This window comes from Salmo salar, chromosome ssa04, assembly GCF_905237065.1.
Source record: "Salmo salar chromosome ssa04, Ssal_v3.1, whole genome shotgun sequence".
Classification (NCBI taxonomy): Eukaryota; Metazoa; Chordata; class Actinopteri; order Salmoniformes; family Salmonidae; genus Salmo; species Salmo salar.
The window spans coordinates 59,699,701-59,719,700 of NC_059445.1; the positions used below are offsets into that span (position 1 = coordinate 59,699,701).

General features: G+C 48.8%; 1 protein-coding gene and 1 non-coding gene across 4 annotated transcripts in view; both read left to right on the forward strand.

Moving 5' to 3' along the window:
• The window catches only part of LOC106603419 (homeobox protein cut-like 1), a 221,370-nt gene that overhangs the window by 56,126 nt on the left and 145,244 nt on the right, over positions 1-20,000 (forward strand). For all 3 annotated transcript variants that reach the window (XM_045717150.1, XM_045717152.1, XM_045717151.1), the window contains exon 2: positions 6,627-6,737. In XM_045717150.1, coding sequence (XP_045573106.1) covers positions 6,627-6,737 — 111 coding nt within the window. The remainder of the gene's footprint in view (positions 1-6,626; positions 6,738-20,000) is intronic.
• Positions 2,592-2,666, forward strand: trnae-uuc (transfer RNA glutamic acid (anticodon UUC)). The gene has a single exon. It is a non-coding gene; the product is annotated as a tRNA-Glu (tRNA).

Below are 20,000 nucleotides of genomic sequence, written 5' to 3' on the forward strand. Positions count from 1 at the left end.
TAGTGGTGGTGGTTGGTAGTAGTAGTGGTTGGTGGTGGTTGGTAGTAGTGGTGGTTGGTAGTGGTTGGTGGTTGTGGTGGTTGGTGGTGGTGGTGGTTGGTGGTGGTGGTGGGTAGTGGTTGGTGGTGGTGGTGGGTAGTAGTGGTGGTGGGTAGTAGTAGTGGTGGTGGGTAGTGGTGGTGGTGGGTAGTAGTGGTGGTGGGTAGTAGTAGTGGTGGTTGGTAGCAGTGGTGGTTGGTAGTAGTGGTGGTGGTTGGTCCCGTGTGGCTCAGTTGGTAGAGCATGGTATTTGCAACGCCAGGGTTGTGGGTTCAATTCCCACGGGGGACCAGTACGATTTTTTTTTAATGAAATGTATGCATTCACTACTGTAAGTCGCTCTGGATAAGAGCGTCTGGTAAATGACTAAAATGTAAATGTAAAAAAATGGTAGTGGTGGGTGGTTGTTGGTAGTGGTGGGTGGTTGTTGGTAGTGGTGGGTGGTTGTTGGTAGTGGTGGGTGGTGGTTGGTAATGGTGGTGGTTGGTAGTGGTGGTGGTTGGTAGTGGTGGTGGTTGGTAGTGGTGGTTGGTAGTGGTGGGTAGTAGTAGTGGTGGGTAGTAGTGGTGGTGGGTAGTAGTGGTGGTGGGTAGTGTTGGTGGTGGGTAGTGGTTGGTAGTGGTTTTGGTGGTTGGTAGTGGTTGGTGGTTTTGGTGGTTGGTAGTGGTTGGTGGTGGTGGTGGGTAGTGGTTGGTGGTGGTGGTGGTGGTTGGTAGCAGTGGTGGTTGGTCCCGTGTGGCTCAGTTGGTAGAGCATGGTATTTGCAACGCCAGGGTTGTGGGTTCGATTCCCACGGGGGACCAGTACGAATTGTTTTTAATGAAATGTATGCATTCACTACTGTAAGTCGCTCTGGATAAGAGCGTCTGCTAAATGACTAAAATGTAAATGTAAAAAAATGGTAGTGGTGGTGGTTGGTGGTGGTTGGTAGTGGTGGTGGTTGGTGGTGGTGGGTGGTAGTAATGGTGGTTGGTAGTGGTTGGTGGTGGTGGTGGTGGTTGGTAGTGGTGGTAGTGGTGGTGGTTGGTAGTGGTTGGTTGTGGTTGGTAGTGGTGGTGGTGGTGGTGGTGGTGGTTGGTAGTGGTGGTGGTTGGTGGTGGTGGTGGTTGGTAGTGGTGGTGGTTGGTAGTGGTTGGTTGTGGTTGGTAGTGGTGGTGGTTGGTAGTAGTAGTGGTGGTTGGTGGTGGTGGTTGGTGGTGGTGGTTGGTGGTGGTGGTGGTGGTGGGTTGTGGTTGGTAGTGGTGGTGGTTGGTAGTGGTTGGTTGTGGTTGGTAGTAGTGGTGGTGGTTGGTAGTGGTGGGTTGTGGTTGGTAGTGGTGGTGGTTGGTAGTAGTGGTAGTGGTTGGTGGTAGTGGTTGGTGGTTGTGGTGGTTGGTAGTGGTGGTTGGTAGTGGTTGATGGTGGTGGTGGGTAGTGGTTGGTGGTGGTGGTGGGTAGTAGTAGTGGTGGTTGGTAGCAGTGGTGGTTGGTCCCGTGTGGCTCAGTTGGTAGAGCATGGTATTTGCAACGCCAGGGTTGTGGGTTCGATTCCCACGGGGACCAGTACGAATTGTTTTTAATGAAATGTATGCATTCACTACTGTAAGTCGCTCTGGATAAGAGCGTCTGCTAAATGACTAAAATGTAAATGTAAAAAAATGGTAGTGGTGGTTGTTGGTAGTGGTGGTTGGTAGTGGTGGTTGGTAGTGGTGGTTGGTAGTGGTGGTTGGTGGTGGTTGGTAGTGGTGGTGGTTGGTAGTGGTTGGTGGTGGTGGTGGTGGTTGGTGGTGGTGGTGGTTGGTAGTGGTGGTGGTTGGTGGTAATGGTGGTGGTTGGTAGTAATGGTGGTGGTTGGTAGTGGTGGTGGTGGTTGGTAGTAATGGTGGTGGTTGGTAGTGGTGGTGGTGGTTGGTAGTGGTTGGTGGTGGTTGGTAGTGGTGGTGGTTGGTGGTAGTGGTGGTGGTGGGTGGTTGGTGGTGGTTGGTAGTGGTGGTGGTTGGTAGTGGTGGTGGTTGGTAGTGGTGGTGGTTGGTAGTGGTGGTGGTTGGTAGTGGTGGTGGTTGGTAGTGGTGGTGGTTGGTAGTGGTGGTGGTGGTTGGTGGTGGTGGTTGGTAGTAGTGGTGGTTGGTGGTGGTGGTTGGTAGTGGTGGTGGTTGGTAGTGGTGGTGGTTGGTAGTGGTGGTGGTTGGTAGTGGTGGTAGTGGTGGTGGTTGGTAGTGGTGGTGGTGGTGGTGGTTGGTAGTGGTGGTAGTGGTGGTGGTTGGTAGTGGTTGGTTGTGGTTGGTAGTGGTGGTGGTTGGTAGTGGTGGTTGGTAGTGGTGGTTGGTAGTGGTGGTTGGTGGTGGTGGTGGTGGTGGGTTGTGGTTGGTAGTGGTGGTGGTTGGTAGTGGTTGGTTGTGGTTGGTAGTAGTGGTGGTGGTTGGTAGTGGTGGGTTGTGGTTGGTAGTGGTGGTGGTTGGTAGTAGTGGTAGTGGTTGGTGGTTGTGGTGGTTGGTAGTGGTTGGTGGTGGTGGTGGGTAGTGGTTGGTGGTGGTGGTGGGTAGTAGTAGTGGTGGTTGGTAGCAGTGGTGGTTGGTCCCGGTGGCTCAGTTGGTAGAGCATGGTATTTTCAACGCCAGGGTTGTGGGTTCGATTCCCACAGGGGACCAGTCATTGTTTTTAATGAAATGTATGCATTCGTAAGTCGTTGGTGCGTCTGCATATGTAAATGGTAGTGGTGGTTGTTGGTAGTGGTTGTTGGTAGTGGTGGTTGGTAGTGGTGGTTGGTAGTGGTGGTTGGTAGTGGTGGTTGGTAGTGGTTGGTAGTGGTGGTGGTTGGTAGTGGTGGTAGTGGGTGTTGGTGGTGGTTGGTAGTGTTGGTGGTTGGTGGTAGTGGTGGTGGGTGGTGGTGGTGGTTGGTAGTGGTGGTGGTTGGTAGTGGTGGTGGTTGGTAGTGGTTGGTTGTGGTTGGTAGTAGTGGTGGTGGTTGGTAGTAGTGGTGGTTGGTAGTAGTGGTGGTGGTGGTGGTGGTTGGTAGTAGTGGTGGTGGTTGGTAGTGGTGGTGGTGGTTGGTAGTGGTGGTGGTTGGTAGTGGTGGTGGTTGGTAGTGGTGGTGGTGGTTAGTGGTGGTGGTGGTTAGTGGTGGTAGTGGGTGTTGGTGGTGGTTGGTAGTGTTGGTGGGTGGTGGTGGTGGTTGGTAGTAGTGGTGGTGGTTGGTAGTAGTGGTGGTGGTTGGTAGTAGTGGTGGTGGTGGTGGTAGTGGTGGTGGTTGGAAGTAGTAGTGGTGGTGGTTGGTAGTAGTAGTGGTGGTGGTTGGTAGTAGTAGTGGTGGTGGTTGGTAGTAGTAGTGGTGGTGGTGGGTAGTAGTAGTGGTGGTAGTGGTGGGTAGTGGTCGGGTGGTGGTGGTGGTGGTGATGGTGGTTGGTAGTAGTTGTGGTGGTGGTGGTGGTTGGTAGTAGTAGTAGTGGTGGTTGGTAGTAGTAGTGGTGGTGGTTGGTAGTAGTAGTGGTGGTAGTGGTGGGTAGTGGTCGGTGGTGGTGGTGGTGGTGATGGTGGTTGGTAGTAGTTGTGGTGGTGGTGGTGGTGGTAGTAGTAGTGGTGGTAGTGGTGGGTAGTGGTCGGTGGTGGTGGTGGTGGTGATGGTGGTTGGTAGTAGTTGTGGTGGTGGTTGGTAGTAGTAGTAGTTGTGGTGGTAGTGGTGGTTGGTAGTAGTAGTGGTGGTGGTTGGTAGTAGTAGTAGTGGTAGTGGTGGGTAGTGGTCGGTGGTGGTGGTGGTGGTGTGGTGGTTGGTAGTAGTTGTGGTGGTGGTGGGTAGTAGTAGTGGTGGTAGTGGTGGGTAGTGGTCGGTGGTGGTGGTGGTGGTGATGGTGGTTGGTAGTAGTTGTGGTGGTGGTTGGTAGTAGTAGTAGTTGTGGTGGTGGTGGTGGTTGGTAGTAGTAGTGGTGGTGGTTGGTAGTAGTAGTAGTGGTGGTGGTGGTGGTGGTGGTGGTGGTGGTGGTGGTGAGTAGTAGTGGTGGTGGTGGTGGTGGTTGGTAGTAGTGGTGGTGGTGGTTGGTAGTAGTAGTAGTGGTGGTGGTGGTGGTGGTTGGTAGTAGTGGTGGTGGTGGTGGTGGTGGTGGTGGTTGGTAGTAGTGGTGGTGGTGGTGGTGGTTGGTAGTAGTAGTGGTGGTGGTTGGTAGTAGTAGTAGTGGTGGTGGTGGTGGTGGTTGGTAGTAGTGGTGGTGGTGGTGGTGGTGGTTGGTAGTGGTGGTGGTGGTGGTGGGTAGTAGTAGTGGTGGGTGGGGGTGGTGGGTAGTAGTAGTGGTGGTGGGTAGTGGTGGGTGGTCGGTGGTGGTGATGGTGGTGGCTGTGTGGATTAAAGTGGAGGCTGCAATCTGGCTTGCTCAGTTCCAGCCTAATTAACGTGATTTGTTCCCTGCATCTGGCTCCCAGATGTCAGCCTCGACTGTCTCTCTCTCTCTCTCTGTCTCTCTCTCTCTCTCTGTCTCTCTCTGTCTCTCTCTCTCTCTCTCTCTCTCTCTCTCTCTGTCTCCTCTTCTCTCTCTCTCTGCCTCTCTCCCTTTTTCTCTTTTCTCTCTTGCTCTCTCTCTCTGAGCAGAGACGACACACGCAAACACATACACAGCATCGGCGAAGGCCCATCTTGACACTGCTTGTCAGTAAGTCACCTCACATGTCCCAGTCCAATGGGGAATTATGTCTTCAGACTAACTATAGATACCTGTGGACTACATTATGACAGTGTAGACCTATATAGGTTCAGAGTCAGACATTACATTGTGTTGGGGGCTTCATCCTCTGTGTGGATATTCTAAAGCTCAGGCTAGTAGCCTGGCTCTGGACGCCTCTGAATAGTACTATTAGCCTACAGTAGAGTCTCCTCCTAGCCTGACTTGTCCATGCTGATCTAGAGTCAGTGTTTATATCTCCTTTGAGTACCTCTCTCCCAATATTGATGATCTGGGATCTGCCCTATGACATTTACATGCCTAGAGACCATAAAGGCTGCTGGTGAATTTCTGCCTGTGAGAAAAGCTATTTTCCTTTCTCTCCTGAATACAGTTTTTAGAAGCTGTGGAAATGCTGCCTGGATCCAAGTAGTTGTATGTCTTTTTCTACACTTCTGTCTGTAGTTAAAGGTGGAAGATGTACTGAGAGAAAGGGGGGAAGAAGGGAGTGTGTGTATGTGTACATTTTATGTGTGTCTGCAACTGTGTGTTTGTTTTCCATATGGGGGTGTGTGTGTGTGTGTTTGTTTTCCGTATGGGGTGTGTGTGTGTGTGTGTTTGTTTTCCATATGGGGTGTGTGTGTGTGTGTGTTTGTTTTCCATATGGGGTGTGTGTGTGTGTGTGTTTGTTTTCCATATGGGGGGTGTGTGTGTGTTTGTTTTCCATATGGGGGTGTGTGTGTGTTTGTTTTCCATATGGGGGGTGTGTGTGTGTGTTTGTTTTCCATATGGGGGTGTGTGTGTGTGTTTGTTTTCCATATGGGGGGTGTGTGTGTGTGTGTGTGTGTGTGTGTGTGTGTGTGTGTGTGTGTGTGTGTTTGTTTTCCATATGGGGGTGTGTGTGTGTGTTTGTTTTCCATATGGGGGGTGTGTGTGTGTGTTTGTTTTCCATATGGGGTGTGTGTGTGTGTGTGTGTGTGTGTGTGTGTGTGTGTGTGTGTGTGTGTGTGTGTGTGTGTGTTTGTTTTCCATATGGGGGGGTGTGTGTGTGTTTGTTTTCCATATGGGGGTGTGTGTGTGTGTTTGTTTTCCATATGGGGTGTGTGTGTTTTGTTTTCCATATGGGGTGTGTGTGTGTGTGTGTGTGTGTGTGTGTTTGTTTTCCATATGGGGTGTGTGTGTGTGTGTGTGTGTGTGTGTGTTTGTTTTCCATATGGGGGTGTGTGTGTGTTTGTTTTCCATATGGGGGTGTGTGTGTGTGTTTGTTTTCCATATGGGGGGGTGTGTGTGTGTTTGTTTTCCATATGGGGGTGTGTGTGTGTTTGTCTTCCATATGGGGTGTGTGTGTGTGTGTGTGTGTGTGTGTGTGTGTGTGTGTGTGTGTGTGTGTTTGTTTTCCATATGGGGGGTGTGTGTGTGTTTGTTTTCCATATGGGGGTGTGTGTGTGTGTGTGTGTGTGTGTGTGTGTGTTTGTTTTCCATATGGGGGTGTGTGTGTGTGTGTGTGTGTGTTTGTTTTCCATATGGGGTGTGTGTGTGTGTGTGTGTTTGTGTTTGCCATATGGGTGTGTGTGTGTGTGTTTGTTTTCCATATGGGGTGTGTGTGTGTGTGTGTGTTTGTTTTCCATATGGGGTGTGTGTGTGTGTTTGTTTTCCATATGGGGGGTGTGTGATGCCAGCCAGTAAGTAGTCATGGTGCCTGTGCTAGTGTTATATCTAGGTCTGTCTGTCTGTCTCTGTCTGGAGGGAGAGGAGAGAAGAGGCTGATTCTGTCTCTCTTTCTCTTCTCTCTCACGCTCCCCCTCTCCCAGTGAAGGGCTAGTGGTGCCAGACTACAGGGGAAAAGAGAGTTAAAAGAAGAGGGGTTTTCTTGTTTGTCTGCTGATGTAAATGATGGTCACCCCCCACAGAGCCCTGTGTAATCATTTAGTGTTTTCTCCTCCTCCCCTCTTGGTCTCACAGAGAGAACTGAATGCCACAGCCACAGCCCTGGCCAACAGACAAGATGAGAGCGAGCAGTCCAGGAAAAAGCTAATCGACCAGAGCCGCGAGTTCAAGAAAAACACACCAGAGGTTAGTGTCTGCTCTGCTTCTGCCTGTCCCTATTTCCACACACACACACACACACACACACACACACACACACACACACACACACACACACACACACACACACATTAGTAGAGGCACGACAGACAGGATGTGTGTGTCTGTGTAACGGACATGCAGCATCATGGCTGAACAGACGTGTGTGTAGACCCTCGTCATCAATGCCTCTATTGTCATCCGACGGGGACACATCACCCGTCCTTTTTGTCGGGGGCGGGGTCAGGGAAATGGTGCCCAGTCAAGCGGAGGAGACCTCTCATTGTTCACTGGCCCTCCGCCCCCCACCCTTCTTTCAGCTGCTTCCACTGGCGTTTTGTCTGTTTTATTTACCTTTTGGACAGTGTCTCTTCCTCTCCAATGGCTGAGCTCCTCATTTGTTCCTTCTCATTGGATTCCACTTCCCATGTGATCCAGTTAGCCCATCCTTACATTAGCCCATGCTAGCATAGTTTATTAAAGCGCCATTCATTACATGTCATTACATAGGCTACTCAATGCTCCCTCTTGTAAGCTCCTACTCAAACCAGGTTTGTCAGTACAATCGGAAACCCTCTGGGAATCCCATCAAAGGATGACCGTAGTAGTCAGTAGTCCACAGCCCACAGCCACCCCCTCAAACTGAACTCTATTACTCCACTACAACCACCTTTTAAGGGATATTCCTTGTCGCATGGTTGGTCAAGGCTGTTCTGGACAGTTTTGATCGGCCCTGCTGCTTTTCTGTGAAGTCATGTCTTGAGTTGGTAAAAACTAGCGAGGCGTGTGAAGAGTTTTAAGGGGTGAGCGGTTCTTTATTTAAAGAAAACTGTTGTAGATCTGATTAAGCTGCCAGGGTTTAGGTATGCTGGCAAGGCCTTGGCAACGACGGAACAACGTCCAACAGAGGCTTCAATTACCGAAACGTCAACATATTCTGGCACAACAAAAAGTGGCGCTTTTGATTCTGGTCTTTGATGACGACACTGTGATTCTGAAAATGGAAACTGAATTGGAGGCCCAGGATTGAAGATTGTGAAACAGATGTTAGATTTTTGAAATATTATTTTAAATTACACCAAATGACCCTAAGAAATGCAGAAGTAGACTCTTGTCCCTCCTACCCTTAGCTCTGTCGACTGTTCCCATTGAAGAGTGACCACTATCTAGCCTATTCTCCTCTGCCTTGTCAGTTATTCTACCCTCCTAGCACCACCACCATCGTTTTCACAGGTTGCCATTTTCTCATGCTCCTAAAATGCATCGATGCTGATGACATAAACCCTCTATTCAGACAGAAAATGGGCCCATTTTGCACCGCAGAGTTCCTCGGGGGGGTGGATTTGTTTTCCACCTAAATCTTGTAAACACCAGGAATGCGTGACACTCCAGCTGTGCGGAGTGGTGCGGCCATTGTGTCCACCCGTCCGCCTCAGCTCCACGTCATGTGACCCTTTTGTGTGGCTCCTCCGTCGCCATGGCTCTCCTCTCCTCAAACAAAAGAGAGCGCAGGAGAGAGCAATGCAAAATATAAAGAGAACGAAAGAGCGAGAAGAACAAACAGACTGCAGGTGGGAGGACAGACGAGTAGCTTAATTTACTTAGTGTAGTTGAAACAGAAATTAATCCGTTCAAACAATATTGAATGTAAAATGGATAACAAAAAATACTCATCAGATAATATGTACTATTGCACGCACACACAGTCTTAGACGACGGCTTGGTGTTTTAGGTCTGGGCCCACCTGAGTCAGCTCATCCTCAGGGCCCATTGGTTTGTTTGGTGATGTTACAGTAAGCCCCTCTGGCGGCCAGGTCATTGTCATTGCTCAGGGCAGTGCAGCCCTTCTCTGTCTGCCACACACACACACACACACACACACACACACACACACACACACACACACACACACACACACACACACACACACACAGAGCAACGCAGCACAGCAGTGCTATGTGCTGTGTCAGCAGCAGCCGTGCCATGCTTCATTCTGGGCCCTGACGACCCATGGTGCTCTGCAACACAGAGGCAGACCTAATGCACAGCAGACACAGAGGTCAGGAATCGTGTGACTTTTAGAGCAGGAGGACAACACCTCAACAGGACTGAGATCCAGCTTCTGTTCCACTCATTCATGTCCCTTCTATGCAGAGGTCTGCACACCATTATGAGATATAATAACCTATTGGTGTGTTGTGCGTTTGATTTTGAATAAGTCTGTTTGTATGACGTCTCTGGAATGGACAGGTTGTGATCCATGGTACAAGATGGTATACAGCTGAGTTGTGAGCCCATTGGCAAGTGGTTTCTCTGGTGACTAGAGGCAGTCCTTATACAGCAAACATATTGAGGGTACACTGTCAATGTTTGGCACAATCGTTGGCTCACGACCCCGAAGGCCCCTTTCTTAGTCAGAGGAGTACGCTCCCAAAGTCATAAACTGCTCAGTCTTCTCAGGAAGAGAGGGGACAAAGTGGCTTAGTCACTTTCAACATAATGGTCAAGTTTATGTAACCGTGAACTCCTTAGTTTCAGTTTGTCAGAAATTCTGTAAAAAAGAATCTATTGAACCTCAAAGGAGTGATGGATCACTATGTAGACCTGGGCCTCCACTAGGAGATCACACTGATGTGAGCTGAAATGACTGATGACATAATGAAAATGTCTCTTTCATTAAGAGTGACATTGTGTCACTTCTGTCAGTCTTCCCAGCCTCAGATATGGATTGAGAACTTTATTTTGGGACTTTAGACAAACCCAGGAGTTATTCCGATTGCTCAGAGGAGGCCGTTAGCCAGCCTTGATGAAATATCTACTGAAAGTGATACAGTGCGATAGCGAACACTATTGATATATGTGTTCAGCTGATGCAGTGCTCTGCCAAACAAATATTGTGTTGTCCAGGGAAGAGCTTGGATAAGAATGTCATGGCCATTGTGCTCCTCTCCCCAGCAATTTGATCACGGCAGCCATTGTTGCTGCCCCACCCCCTCCCCACTTCTTCCCTTTTCTCCTCCCCTTTTTTTTGTCTGAAAATTCCTTCCGAGTTACCACTCCCTTAGTGTTGATGAATAAATGGAAAATAAAAACCTGTTTTGTCTCTGGGTCTCTAATAAATCAGGCTTCTTTTCCATATAAACCGTCCAGGGCTGCAATTTATGTTTGAGCTTAATAACCCGTTACTAAATTAATCGTGCTGGGGTTTTGGCTGGGAGGCTGTGTTCTCGGGGATTCTGTGAACTCTGTAAGAGAGGGAAAAAAGGAAAATAACTGCTCTAGTTGCCAGAATGGGCCCAGAACCCAAGGTACAAAACATCAAGGGGTTCCGGCAGAGGGGTGGAAATTTCATCCCTCTGTCGCTTGGAGCTGGAAAGCTACCTTAATTACTGCTCTGTTCAGAGGGGGCTCAGGGTTGCTAACTCAATGTAGTGTTTCATCTCGTCTCTCTGAGAAGGGAAGTTATGGACACCCTTTCAAAGTGTTTCATCTCGTCTCTCTGAGAAGGGGAGTTATGGACACCCTTTCAAAGTGTTTCATCTCGTCTCTCTGAGAAGGGGAGTTATGGACACCCTTTCAGTGTTTCATCTCGTCCCTCTGAGAAGGGGAGTTATGGACACCCTTTCAAAGTGTTTCATCTCGTCTCTCTGAGAAGGGGAGTTATGGACACCCTTTCAAAGTGTTTCATCTCGTCTCTCTGAGAAGGGAAGTTATGGACACCCTTTCAGTGTTTCATCTCGTCCCTCTGAGAAGGGGAGTTATGGACACCCTTTCAGTGTTTCATCTCGTCTCTCTGAGAAGGGGAGTTATGGACACCCTTTCAAAGTGTTTCATCTCGTCTCTCTGAGAAGGGGAGTTATGGACACCCTTTCAAAGTGTTTCATCTCGTCTCTCTGAGAAGGGGAGTTATGGACACCCTTTCAAAGTGTTTCATCTCGTCTCTCTGAGAAGGGGAGTTATGGACACCCTTTCAAAGTGTTTCATCTCGTCTCTCTGAGAAGGGGAGTTATGGACACCCTTTCAAAGTGCTGAGTGTCTCTTCCTCTCTGCACTCCTGGTGAGGATATTTTGGGGTTGTTCGGTTCACCTCCATTTTGGCTCAGAGTGCAGACCATGCAAGTGTTGCATGTGACTTCTCTCTCAAACTTATTTTTGTCTGAAGACAGTAAAAGAGGGTATTGATTACCTTTGTTTTTAGTTACAGATTCCACCCGATAACTTCTCAAGGAGTTGTCTGGTATTGAATTGAAAAGAGGGTGATTTCTACACCTCTTTATGTACTACTGTTCTTTGTAATGCATGAGCGTTCCCGGTCCTTTATTTTGTCAAGTGGAATGATAAGACGGAACAGGTAGTTTAATGAACAAGGGGATTTCTAGCAGTGTTATCACTGCTTGACCTCACGGCTGTACGGTGTTGCAATTTACCTCTGTCTGATAGAGGCCTGATATGTCCACCTTACGCTCCCCTCTTAAAGAGAGACATCCTTCCTTTCTGCTGGAAGTTGCATTTGTTTTCCAATAATTCAATTATACGGCCTGTTTCTTCTCTTGTTCAATACGGCTTTGTTGCCATCCGAGAGAAAATGACTGAATTCCAGGACACACTTTGTGAATAAGATACAAGGGCGTTCAGTAGGTTAAATCATTCCAGACATGTCTGCGTGGAAGAGGTTCATCTGATTCTGACAGAATTCAGGGATTCTGTCTCGACCCTTTCCCACTTTGTCAGATGATATTTGAGTTTGATATTTACCTTGTGACATAAGATGCCCTTTTTTATTATCTGAGTAGGAGTCTAACCGTGTGGCATCACCAGAATCATGACAAGACGTCATAAGTGCTCTTGTCAGGTTGACCTACTGTTTTCCATATGAAAGTTGGTAGGAAGTGACCTCCAGAGAGGGTGAGGACTGAGCTGAGTGTCTGACTTGAGTCAAAAGAGGGCTTCATTTAATCACTGTCATCTCTGTTTGTTTTGTATCCTGAAATAGTCTAACGGGAACGAGGGCGCATGTTTGAATCCAAATTGTATTGCATTGGAGTTGTACAGTCCATATTCTAATAAATGTCAATCAGTATGTCTTTACCTCAAATGAAGTGTTTGTTATTTTCAGTCTCTGTCAGATAGTACTCAGATATAAAGCTCATCAGAATGAATGCCCTGCATTTGGCAAGAGGGCCGTCAATGACTCTGCTTGCGCATACTGTACGTAATTATATCTCTAGTACCAAGCTTCTCTCAGTGGTGCCCCATGAAGGCGCCCACGTATGCTAGTGATCCTTATCCCGCTCTGGCTGTGGCTGTGTTGAAACAGGCTTTGGACTGTGATTGGCCCGTATGTGGACAGTTTGGGCCGGGAGTGTGAAAGAGGCTTTATGTGATAAACTGCCCTGAAATGGTTGTCTGAGCTGCTTCCACAGTCAAACTATTTAAATAAAGCCATATTCATCCCCCGCCTGTCGAGCTGACATATTTCCAGTTCAGTAATGTATTAGAAGCATTGATAGCAGGCCACGTCTAAAAAAAATAAATATAAAAAAGAATGTAAATACCTCCACCAGCCTAAGTTGGCCTTTTGATAGCAACTCAATTCTGAGCATTTCATCTTAGCCAAACCCCATGCATATTAAAAGGGGGTTTATGAACCGTGTGAAAAATGCGACTTCTCTTCTCAACAACATCAATAAATTGAGCATGTTGGACACCACAAAATAGCACTGAAGCTGTTCATGGAGACACTGCAGGAGGCAGACGTCTGTTTTTAAACGGGTGTTTATCTTCATCTGAAATCCCAGTTCACTAAACATGGAGCCTCAGATCAGGTCTAAGACACAGTCTTGTGCTGCCTGTAAAAAGAACATATATACAAGATCCCATCAATGTGAAAATCAGTCAGGGCGGCTGGGAGCAGCATTACTGTGTACAGGATTCTTTTTGCTCAGTCTGGTGGCCCTTGTGTTTGTTTGGGCCCTGAGCTTAGCGGGGCCATTGGGTGGTGTCTTCTGCTGCAGTCGCTCAGCCCTACACCCACCCAGCCTTCCATCACCCTGCAACTGCTAGCCTGCCCGGCCCTCCTGCCTGCCAGTCGGCCCCGTCTGCCTCCCTGAGAATGTGCTGTGCAGTGCCGGGGGATTTCTGAGGCTGCCAGGGCCTATCAGAGGGAGCAGCAAAGTGAGCGTTCCTGACAAAGTGAATATAGTAATTAGGGCTGATCCGTTGGCATGGCGCCCAACCCTGACTGACTGGCGTCTCCCACAGTTAATTATAGCCCTCCTGTTTAACACGACGCAGGGATATTTACCAGCCAGACAGCCAGCAAACCAACCAACGACAGAGGAGTGAGAACTTCAGCCACCGACGCCTCCCCTTTTTTGCCCTCAAACCCGCCTATTGAGTTCAGAGGCGGGCCTGGTAATCCAGCCTGACTGAGGAATTTGGTGGATGGGAGGACGGGAGGGGGAGGTCTGACTGACTGGCTCTCCCAGTCTACCACACAGCTCGGCAGCGGGTGGTGATGATGTACGCCAAGGGGACTTCTCCTTGATGAGTTTTAGCCGGACGTACTGTACTCTGTAGGGCAGCAGTCTGCCTACATCATGTACTGTACTCTGTAGGGCAGCAGTCTGCCTACATCATGTACTGTACTCTGTTGGGCAGCAGTCTGCCTACATCATGTACTGTACTCTGTAGGGCAGCAGTCTGCCTACATCATGGACTGTACTCTGTAGGGCAGCAGTCTGCCTACATCATGTACTGTACTCTGTAGGGCAGCAGTCTGCCTACATCATGTACTGTACTCTGTAGGGCAGCAGTCTGCCTGCATCATGTACTGTACTCTGTAGGGCAGCAGTCTGCCTGCATCATGTACTGTACTCTGTAGGGCAGCAGTCTGCCTGCATCATGTACTGTACTCTGTAGGGCAGCAGTCTGCCTAGATCATGGACTGTACTCTGTAGGGCAGCAGTCTGCTTGCATCATGTACTCTGTAGGGCAGCAGTCTGCCTGCATCATGGACTGTACTCTGTAGGGCAGCAGTCTGCCTGCATCATGGACTGTACTCTGTAGGGCAGCAGTCTTTCTGCATCATGTACTGTACTCTGTAGGGCAGCAGTCTGCCTGCATCATGTACTGTACTCTGTAGGGCAGCAGTCTGCCTAGATCATGGACTGTACTCTGTAGGGCAGCAGTCTGCTTGCATCATGTACTCTGTAGGGCAGCAGTCTGCCTGCATCATGGACTGTACTCTGTAGGGCAGCAGTCTGCCTGCATCATGGACTGTACTCTGTAGGGCAGCAGTCTGCCTGCATCATGGACTGTACTCTGTAGGGCAGCAGTCTGCCTGCATCATGTACTGTACTCTGTAGGGCAGCAGTCTGCCTGCATCATGGACTGTACTCTGTAGGGCAGCAGTCTGCCTGCATCATGGACTGTACTCTGTAGGGCAGCAGTCTGCCTGCATCATGTACTGTACTCTGTAGGGCAGCAGTCTGCCTGCATCATGTACTGTACTCTGTAGGGCAGCAGTCTGCCTACATCATGGACTGTACTCTGTAGGGCAGCAGTCTGCCTACATCATGGACTGTACTCTGTAGGGCAGCAGTCTGCCTACATCATGGACTGTACTCTGGTAGGGCAGCAGTCTGCTTGCATCATGTACTGTACTCTGTAGGGCAGCAGTCTGCTTGCATCATGTACTGTACTCTGTAGGGCAGCAGTCTGCCTGCATCATGTACTGTACTCTGTAGGGCAGCAGTCTGCCTGCATCATGGACTGTACTCTGTAGGGCAGAAGTCTGCCTGCATCATGGACTGTACTCTGTAGGGCAGCAGTCTGCCTACATCATGGACTGTACTCTGTAGGGCAGCAGTCTGCTTGCATCATGTACTCTGTAGGGCAGCAGTCTGCCTGCATCATGTACTGTACTCTGTAGGGCAGCAGTCTGCCTGCATCATGGACTGTACTCTGTAGGGCAGCAGTCTGCCTGCATCATGGACTGTACTCTGTAGGGCAGCAGTCTGCCTGCATCATGGACTGTACTCTGTAGGGGAGCAGTCTGCCTACATCATGGACTGTACTCTGTAGGGCAGCAGTCTGCCTACATCATGGACTGTACTCTGGTAGGGCAGCAGTCTGCTTGCATCATGTACTGTACTCTGTAGGGCAGCAGTCTGCCTGCATCATGGACTGTACTCTGTAGGGCAGCAGTCTGCCTACATCATGGACTGTACTCTGTAGGGCAGCAGTCTGCTTGCATCATGTACTCTGTAGGGCAGCAGTCTGCCTGCATCATGTACTGTACTCTGTAGGGCAGCAGTCTGCCTGCATCATGGACTGTACTCTGTAGGGCAGCAGTCTGCCTGCATCATGGACTGTACTCTGTAGGGCAGCAGTCTGCCTGCATCATGGACTGTACTCTGTAGGGCAGCAGTCTGCCTGCATCATGGACTGTACTCTGTAGGGCAGCAGTCTGCCTGCATCATGGACTGTACTCTGTAGGGCAGCAGTCTGCCTGCATCATGGACTGTACTCTGTAGGGCAGCAGTCTGCTTGCATCATGTACTCTGTAGGGCAGCAGTCTGCCTGCATCATGTACTCTGTAGGGCAGCAGTCTGCCTACATCATGGACTGTACTCTGTAGGGCAGCAGTCTGCCTACATCATGGACCGTACTCTGGTAGGGCAGCAGTCTGCTTGCATCATGTACCGTACTCTGTAGGGCAGCAGTCTGCCTGCATCATGTACTGTACTCTGTAGGGCAGCAGTCTGCCTGCATCATGTACTGTACTCTGTAGGGCAGCAGTCTGCCTGCGTCATGGACTGTACTCTGTAGGGCAGCAGTCTGCCTGCATCATGGACTGTACTCTGTAGGGCAGCAGTCTGCTTGCATCATGTACTCTGTAGGGCAGCAGTCTGCCTGCATCATGGACTGTACTCTGTAGGGCAGCAGTCTGCCTGCATCATGGACTGTACTCTGTAGGGCAGCAGTCTGCCTACATCATGGACTGTACTCTGTAGGGCAGCAGTCTGCCTACATCATGGACTGTACTCTGTAGGGCAGCAGTCTGCCTACATCATGGACTGTACTCTGTAGGGCAGCAGTCTGCCTGCATCATGGACTGTACTCTGTAGGGCAGCAGTCTGCCTGCATCATGGACTGTACTCTGTAGGGCAGCAGCCTGCCTGCATCATGGACTGTACTCTGTAGGGCAGCAGTCTGCCTACATCATGGACTGTACTCTGTAGGGCAGCCGTCTACCTAGATCAACCCACTCCCCCTCCAAAGGTCAACCAACTCCCCCTAAATTATTTGCATTTTAGATGCATGCTAAATAATTGGGCGAGTGGGTGAGAGAACACTAACTGCGTAGTACAGAGATATATTCATTGAGGGAACATTATCCCTAGCCCGTGCGTAAATGTGTGTGAGGGTCGTTTGTTTATGTGTGAGGGGTTCATCAGAGAGCCACGGCATCAGTGACGTACACCATCACACCAGCGAATGACCCATTTCTCTGACCCTTTCTCTCACCATGAGCCCCTGTCTCTGGGACTCTGTGAAAAGAGGGGCCTCATCCACCCCTTCTACACCCGGCTGTAAATCTGAATTCCAGCTTCTCTCAAAGACCCCAAAAGGAATGGAAATGGTCCCAATAATATAACTAATCCCTATGGAACGTTCCCACGCAAAGACTCTGCTTATCGTCATTAAGCCCCATTCACTTTTAATTCATCATTAATTATTACAATTACTCTGAGCACTGTGCTCACAGAATACAGTGTACTGTTTGAAAGTCACTTAATGTAACTATATACCTAAATTCATTTCACAATATGCCAAGATGCATTGAAAGATTATGCAAAATAATCTAATCTCGGTTATTGATTCTGTGCAGGCGAGTTGTACTTTATTTCCCATAGTCCGATGATGGGAAGCGGCTCTTAGCAGTGATGGGCTCAGAGCCCATTGACCCCAAAGGTGTGGAGCACAGGCAACTGGGGGAGTCAGTCGCAGGTGAGTCTATGGTGTTTCCCACAGCACTGCCTTCATGTGTCTATCAGGAGCGGACATGCCTAAAAACCCTCTGAAAAAATACAATAAAACACTGGAACTTGTGGACTGCTGATGCATTTGCCATCAAATGCCCAAACTCATTTTAAGTCTCTCCCTCTTTTTTTAAGCTCACTTGTTTAATGCACTGGTACATTGCATATCTGCCTCAAGGATTTGGTCCATCTGGTCAGCTAATGCTGGGGTTGATGGAAGAGTGGAACTGACAGGAGTTGAGCACATGCCATCTCATCACCTCTGGGGATCTGTGATTAGCTAGCTGCTTTCCACAGGCTCTCTGGGACAGAAAGAGGATTGCTTGTTGGGTTTGGAGGACCGTGGGGAGACAGATGGGCATGGGGCATTCCTCACTGCATCCTCGCTCTCTGACAGCATTCAGTACAAGACCCTGGACGCCACAAGACCCTGGACGCCAGCCTAGTCATCATGCCTTCCTACTGCAGGATGAGGCTAAATGAAGGTTCTCTCCACTTTGGTCCCTATGAAAGCACCTATTTTGGCCCCAGTTTCCCTTGGTGGTTTTGCCCATTGTATCATGTACTCTGATGGCAGTAAATCAACAATGGTAGGAATCATTGTTCCACATGAGGGTGGTCTCAGAGTGCTTACATTACAAACCAAGGTGTGAGGACTCTTTATGCTAGCAGCTACATGTACATATGTGGCATTACTGGCATCTCAAATGAGATCATTTAACTCCCATTCAACATATCTTGGTTTAATTGCTTTCCCTCTACATAAAACAGATTGTTATTATTGTATTCCAAAGCCAGACACATGGCATTTACCCCCACTCGTATGCAAGGAAGGTTGGTATTACATGAAAACCTTGTGGTAACCTCTCCATGCCCCTGCGCAAATGAAAAATCCACCCACTGACAGACAATAACAAGGTGGCACCCACTTTAAATGAAAGCACCCCATCACCACACTAGATAGAGGGGGACGACCGGGGAGCTTTTGAGTCCAAATGAAGAGGAGGGGGCCTGAGTAGATCAGGCGATTAGAGTAGGGGGAAATTGGATATGGTCCCGCTAGGCTCTGGCTAGCCCCCCAGTGCGGGGGGGAATGATTGCAGAACACAAGGCCATTAGACAGACAGCAACTGGGAATAGGCCTCTCCCTCTGGAATTAAGCCACTCTCCTCGGCCACCTATCCCAGCATGCAGAGGGAGCCTGGCCATCCGTCTTCCTATGACAGCAGATCTGTCACTACTACCCCCCCCCATTCCAGCAGGTAAGACCCTGGATATCCACTAATTCAGCAGGATGCTGTTCAGTATTAGATGAAGGAGCTCATAATATACTCAAGCACACATGCTACATGGGCATATAAGGGCTGCACAATATAGATCAAAAACACTTGGGTGAACTGTTGGAATCACAGAAATAGAATGATTTATATTAAGAAGTAAAGTGGAAAGCAGCATAGTTTTTGTTTGGAACATTCTTGTGACTGCATTTGACCTAACAGAACAGCCTGCAAACGTATAGTAAAACTAACAGTGGGGAGGAGGAACTGAACTGTTTGAGTGATGAATATCGCACATGTCAATATTATGATTTCGATGTGAATTTGATTAATTGTGCAGCCCTAGCGCATATGCACACCACATTTACACCCATACACGCACACACACAATTACTTTCCTCAAGATTTGTCATCACATTTGACCATCATTTGAGGTGAGATTTGTTTGTTTTGTCGTCTTAGGAGAGACAACATTTTGTGTGCCTTCGTGTTTGTTTGTTTACCTTGAATTCTTAACACTTCACATACATAGCAACCAAGACGTTTATCCATATTTGTGGGTGTGAAAAAGAAGGCACTATTCGAAACCCCTTGGGAGTGTGTCTTAGAGTCTGTGCTTGACTTTTCTAAATATGCCATTTCAAGTTACCAAGGCTATCATTTATCTTTTTAATTAATAGTTTGTTTGTTTTGCATTTGTATGTCATTATACGTGTCTGGTAGTGTCTGTTTCTTTGTACATCTGCTTTTGGAAGTGTGTTCCTTTGTCTGGGTCGTGTGTGTGTGTGTGTGTCTGTGTGTGTGTGTGTGTGTGTGTGTGTGCGCATGCATGCATACACACACTTATGTGGTCACATCCTCACCCCCCCTTCCTATTTGCTTCGTCGCGCGGCGTTTCCCTCTATGGGTGGTCGACGGGCGCGAGGCGCAGGCTTGCCCGGAGATCGAGTTTCAAGGCGGGTGGGAGGGAGGCTGGCTTCTGTCACTCAGAGGAAGCTCAGAGCTCTGTCAGGGCCGTCCCTCCCTCCACTCATACGCTACAGACACAGACACAGACACACACACACTACACACACCCCGCATCACAACTGCACTCCCCCGGCCCGGGTTCTATTTACACAGGCTCCTCTTACTGCCAGTCAACGGTGTGCCTTTCCTGTGCTTTTCATCACCAGTCCACCGCAGGCCCACACTGGCCCCCGTATGTCCCCACTCACTGACGACAGTTGTCCCCCACCTCTCTGTCTGTGTGTCTCTATCCTTTTTCTTTCATTCTGTCTTTGTTGTTCCTTCTCTCTCACACACTCAACAGCAACCCCCTTTCTTTTTGTCTCTCCCTGTGTCTCTTCCTTATATCTACACTGAACTAAAATACAAACGCAACATGTAAAGTGTTGATCCCATGTTTCATGAGCTGAAATAAAACCATCCCAGAAATGTTCCATAAAACTTATTTCTCTCAGATTTTGGGCACAAATTTGTTTACATCCCTGTTAGTGAGCATTTCTCCTTTGCCTGTCAGGTGGATGGATTATCTTGGCAATGTCAAGTAGTTTATTAAACAGCATGATCACTACAGGTGCATGTTGTGCTGGGGAAAATAAAAGGCCATTCTAAAATGTGCAGTTTTGTCACACAACACAATGCCACAGATGTCTCAAGTTTTGAGGGAGTATGCAATTGGCATGCTGACTGCAGGAATGTCCACCAGAGCTGTTGCCAGAGAATTGAATGTTCATTTGTTCTACCATAAGCCTCCTCAACGTCGTTTTAGTCAACCGGCCTCACAACCGCAGACCATGTGTATGGCGTCGTGTGGGCTAGTGGTTTAGCTGATGTCAACATTGTGAACAGCGTGCCCCATGGTGGCGGTGGGGTTATGGTATGGGAAGGCATAAGCTATGGACAATGAACACAATTGCATTTTA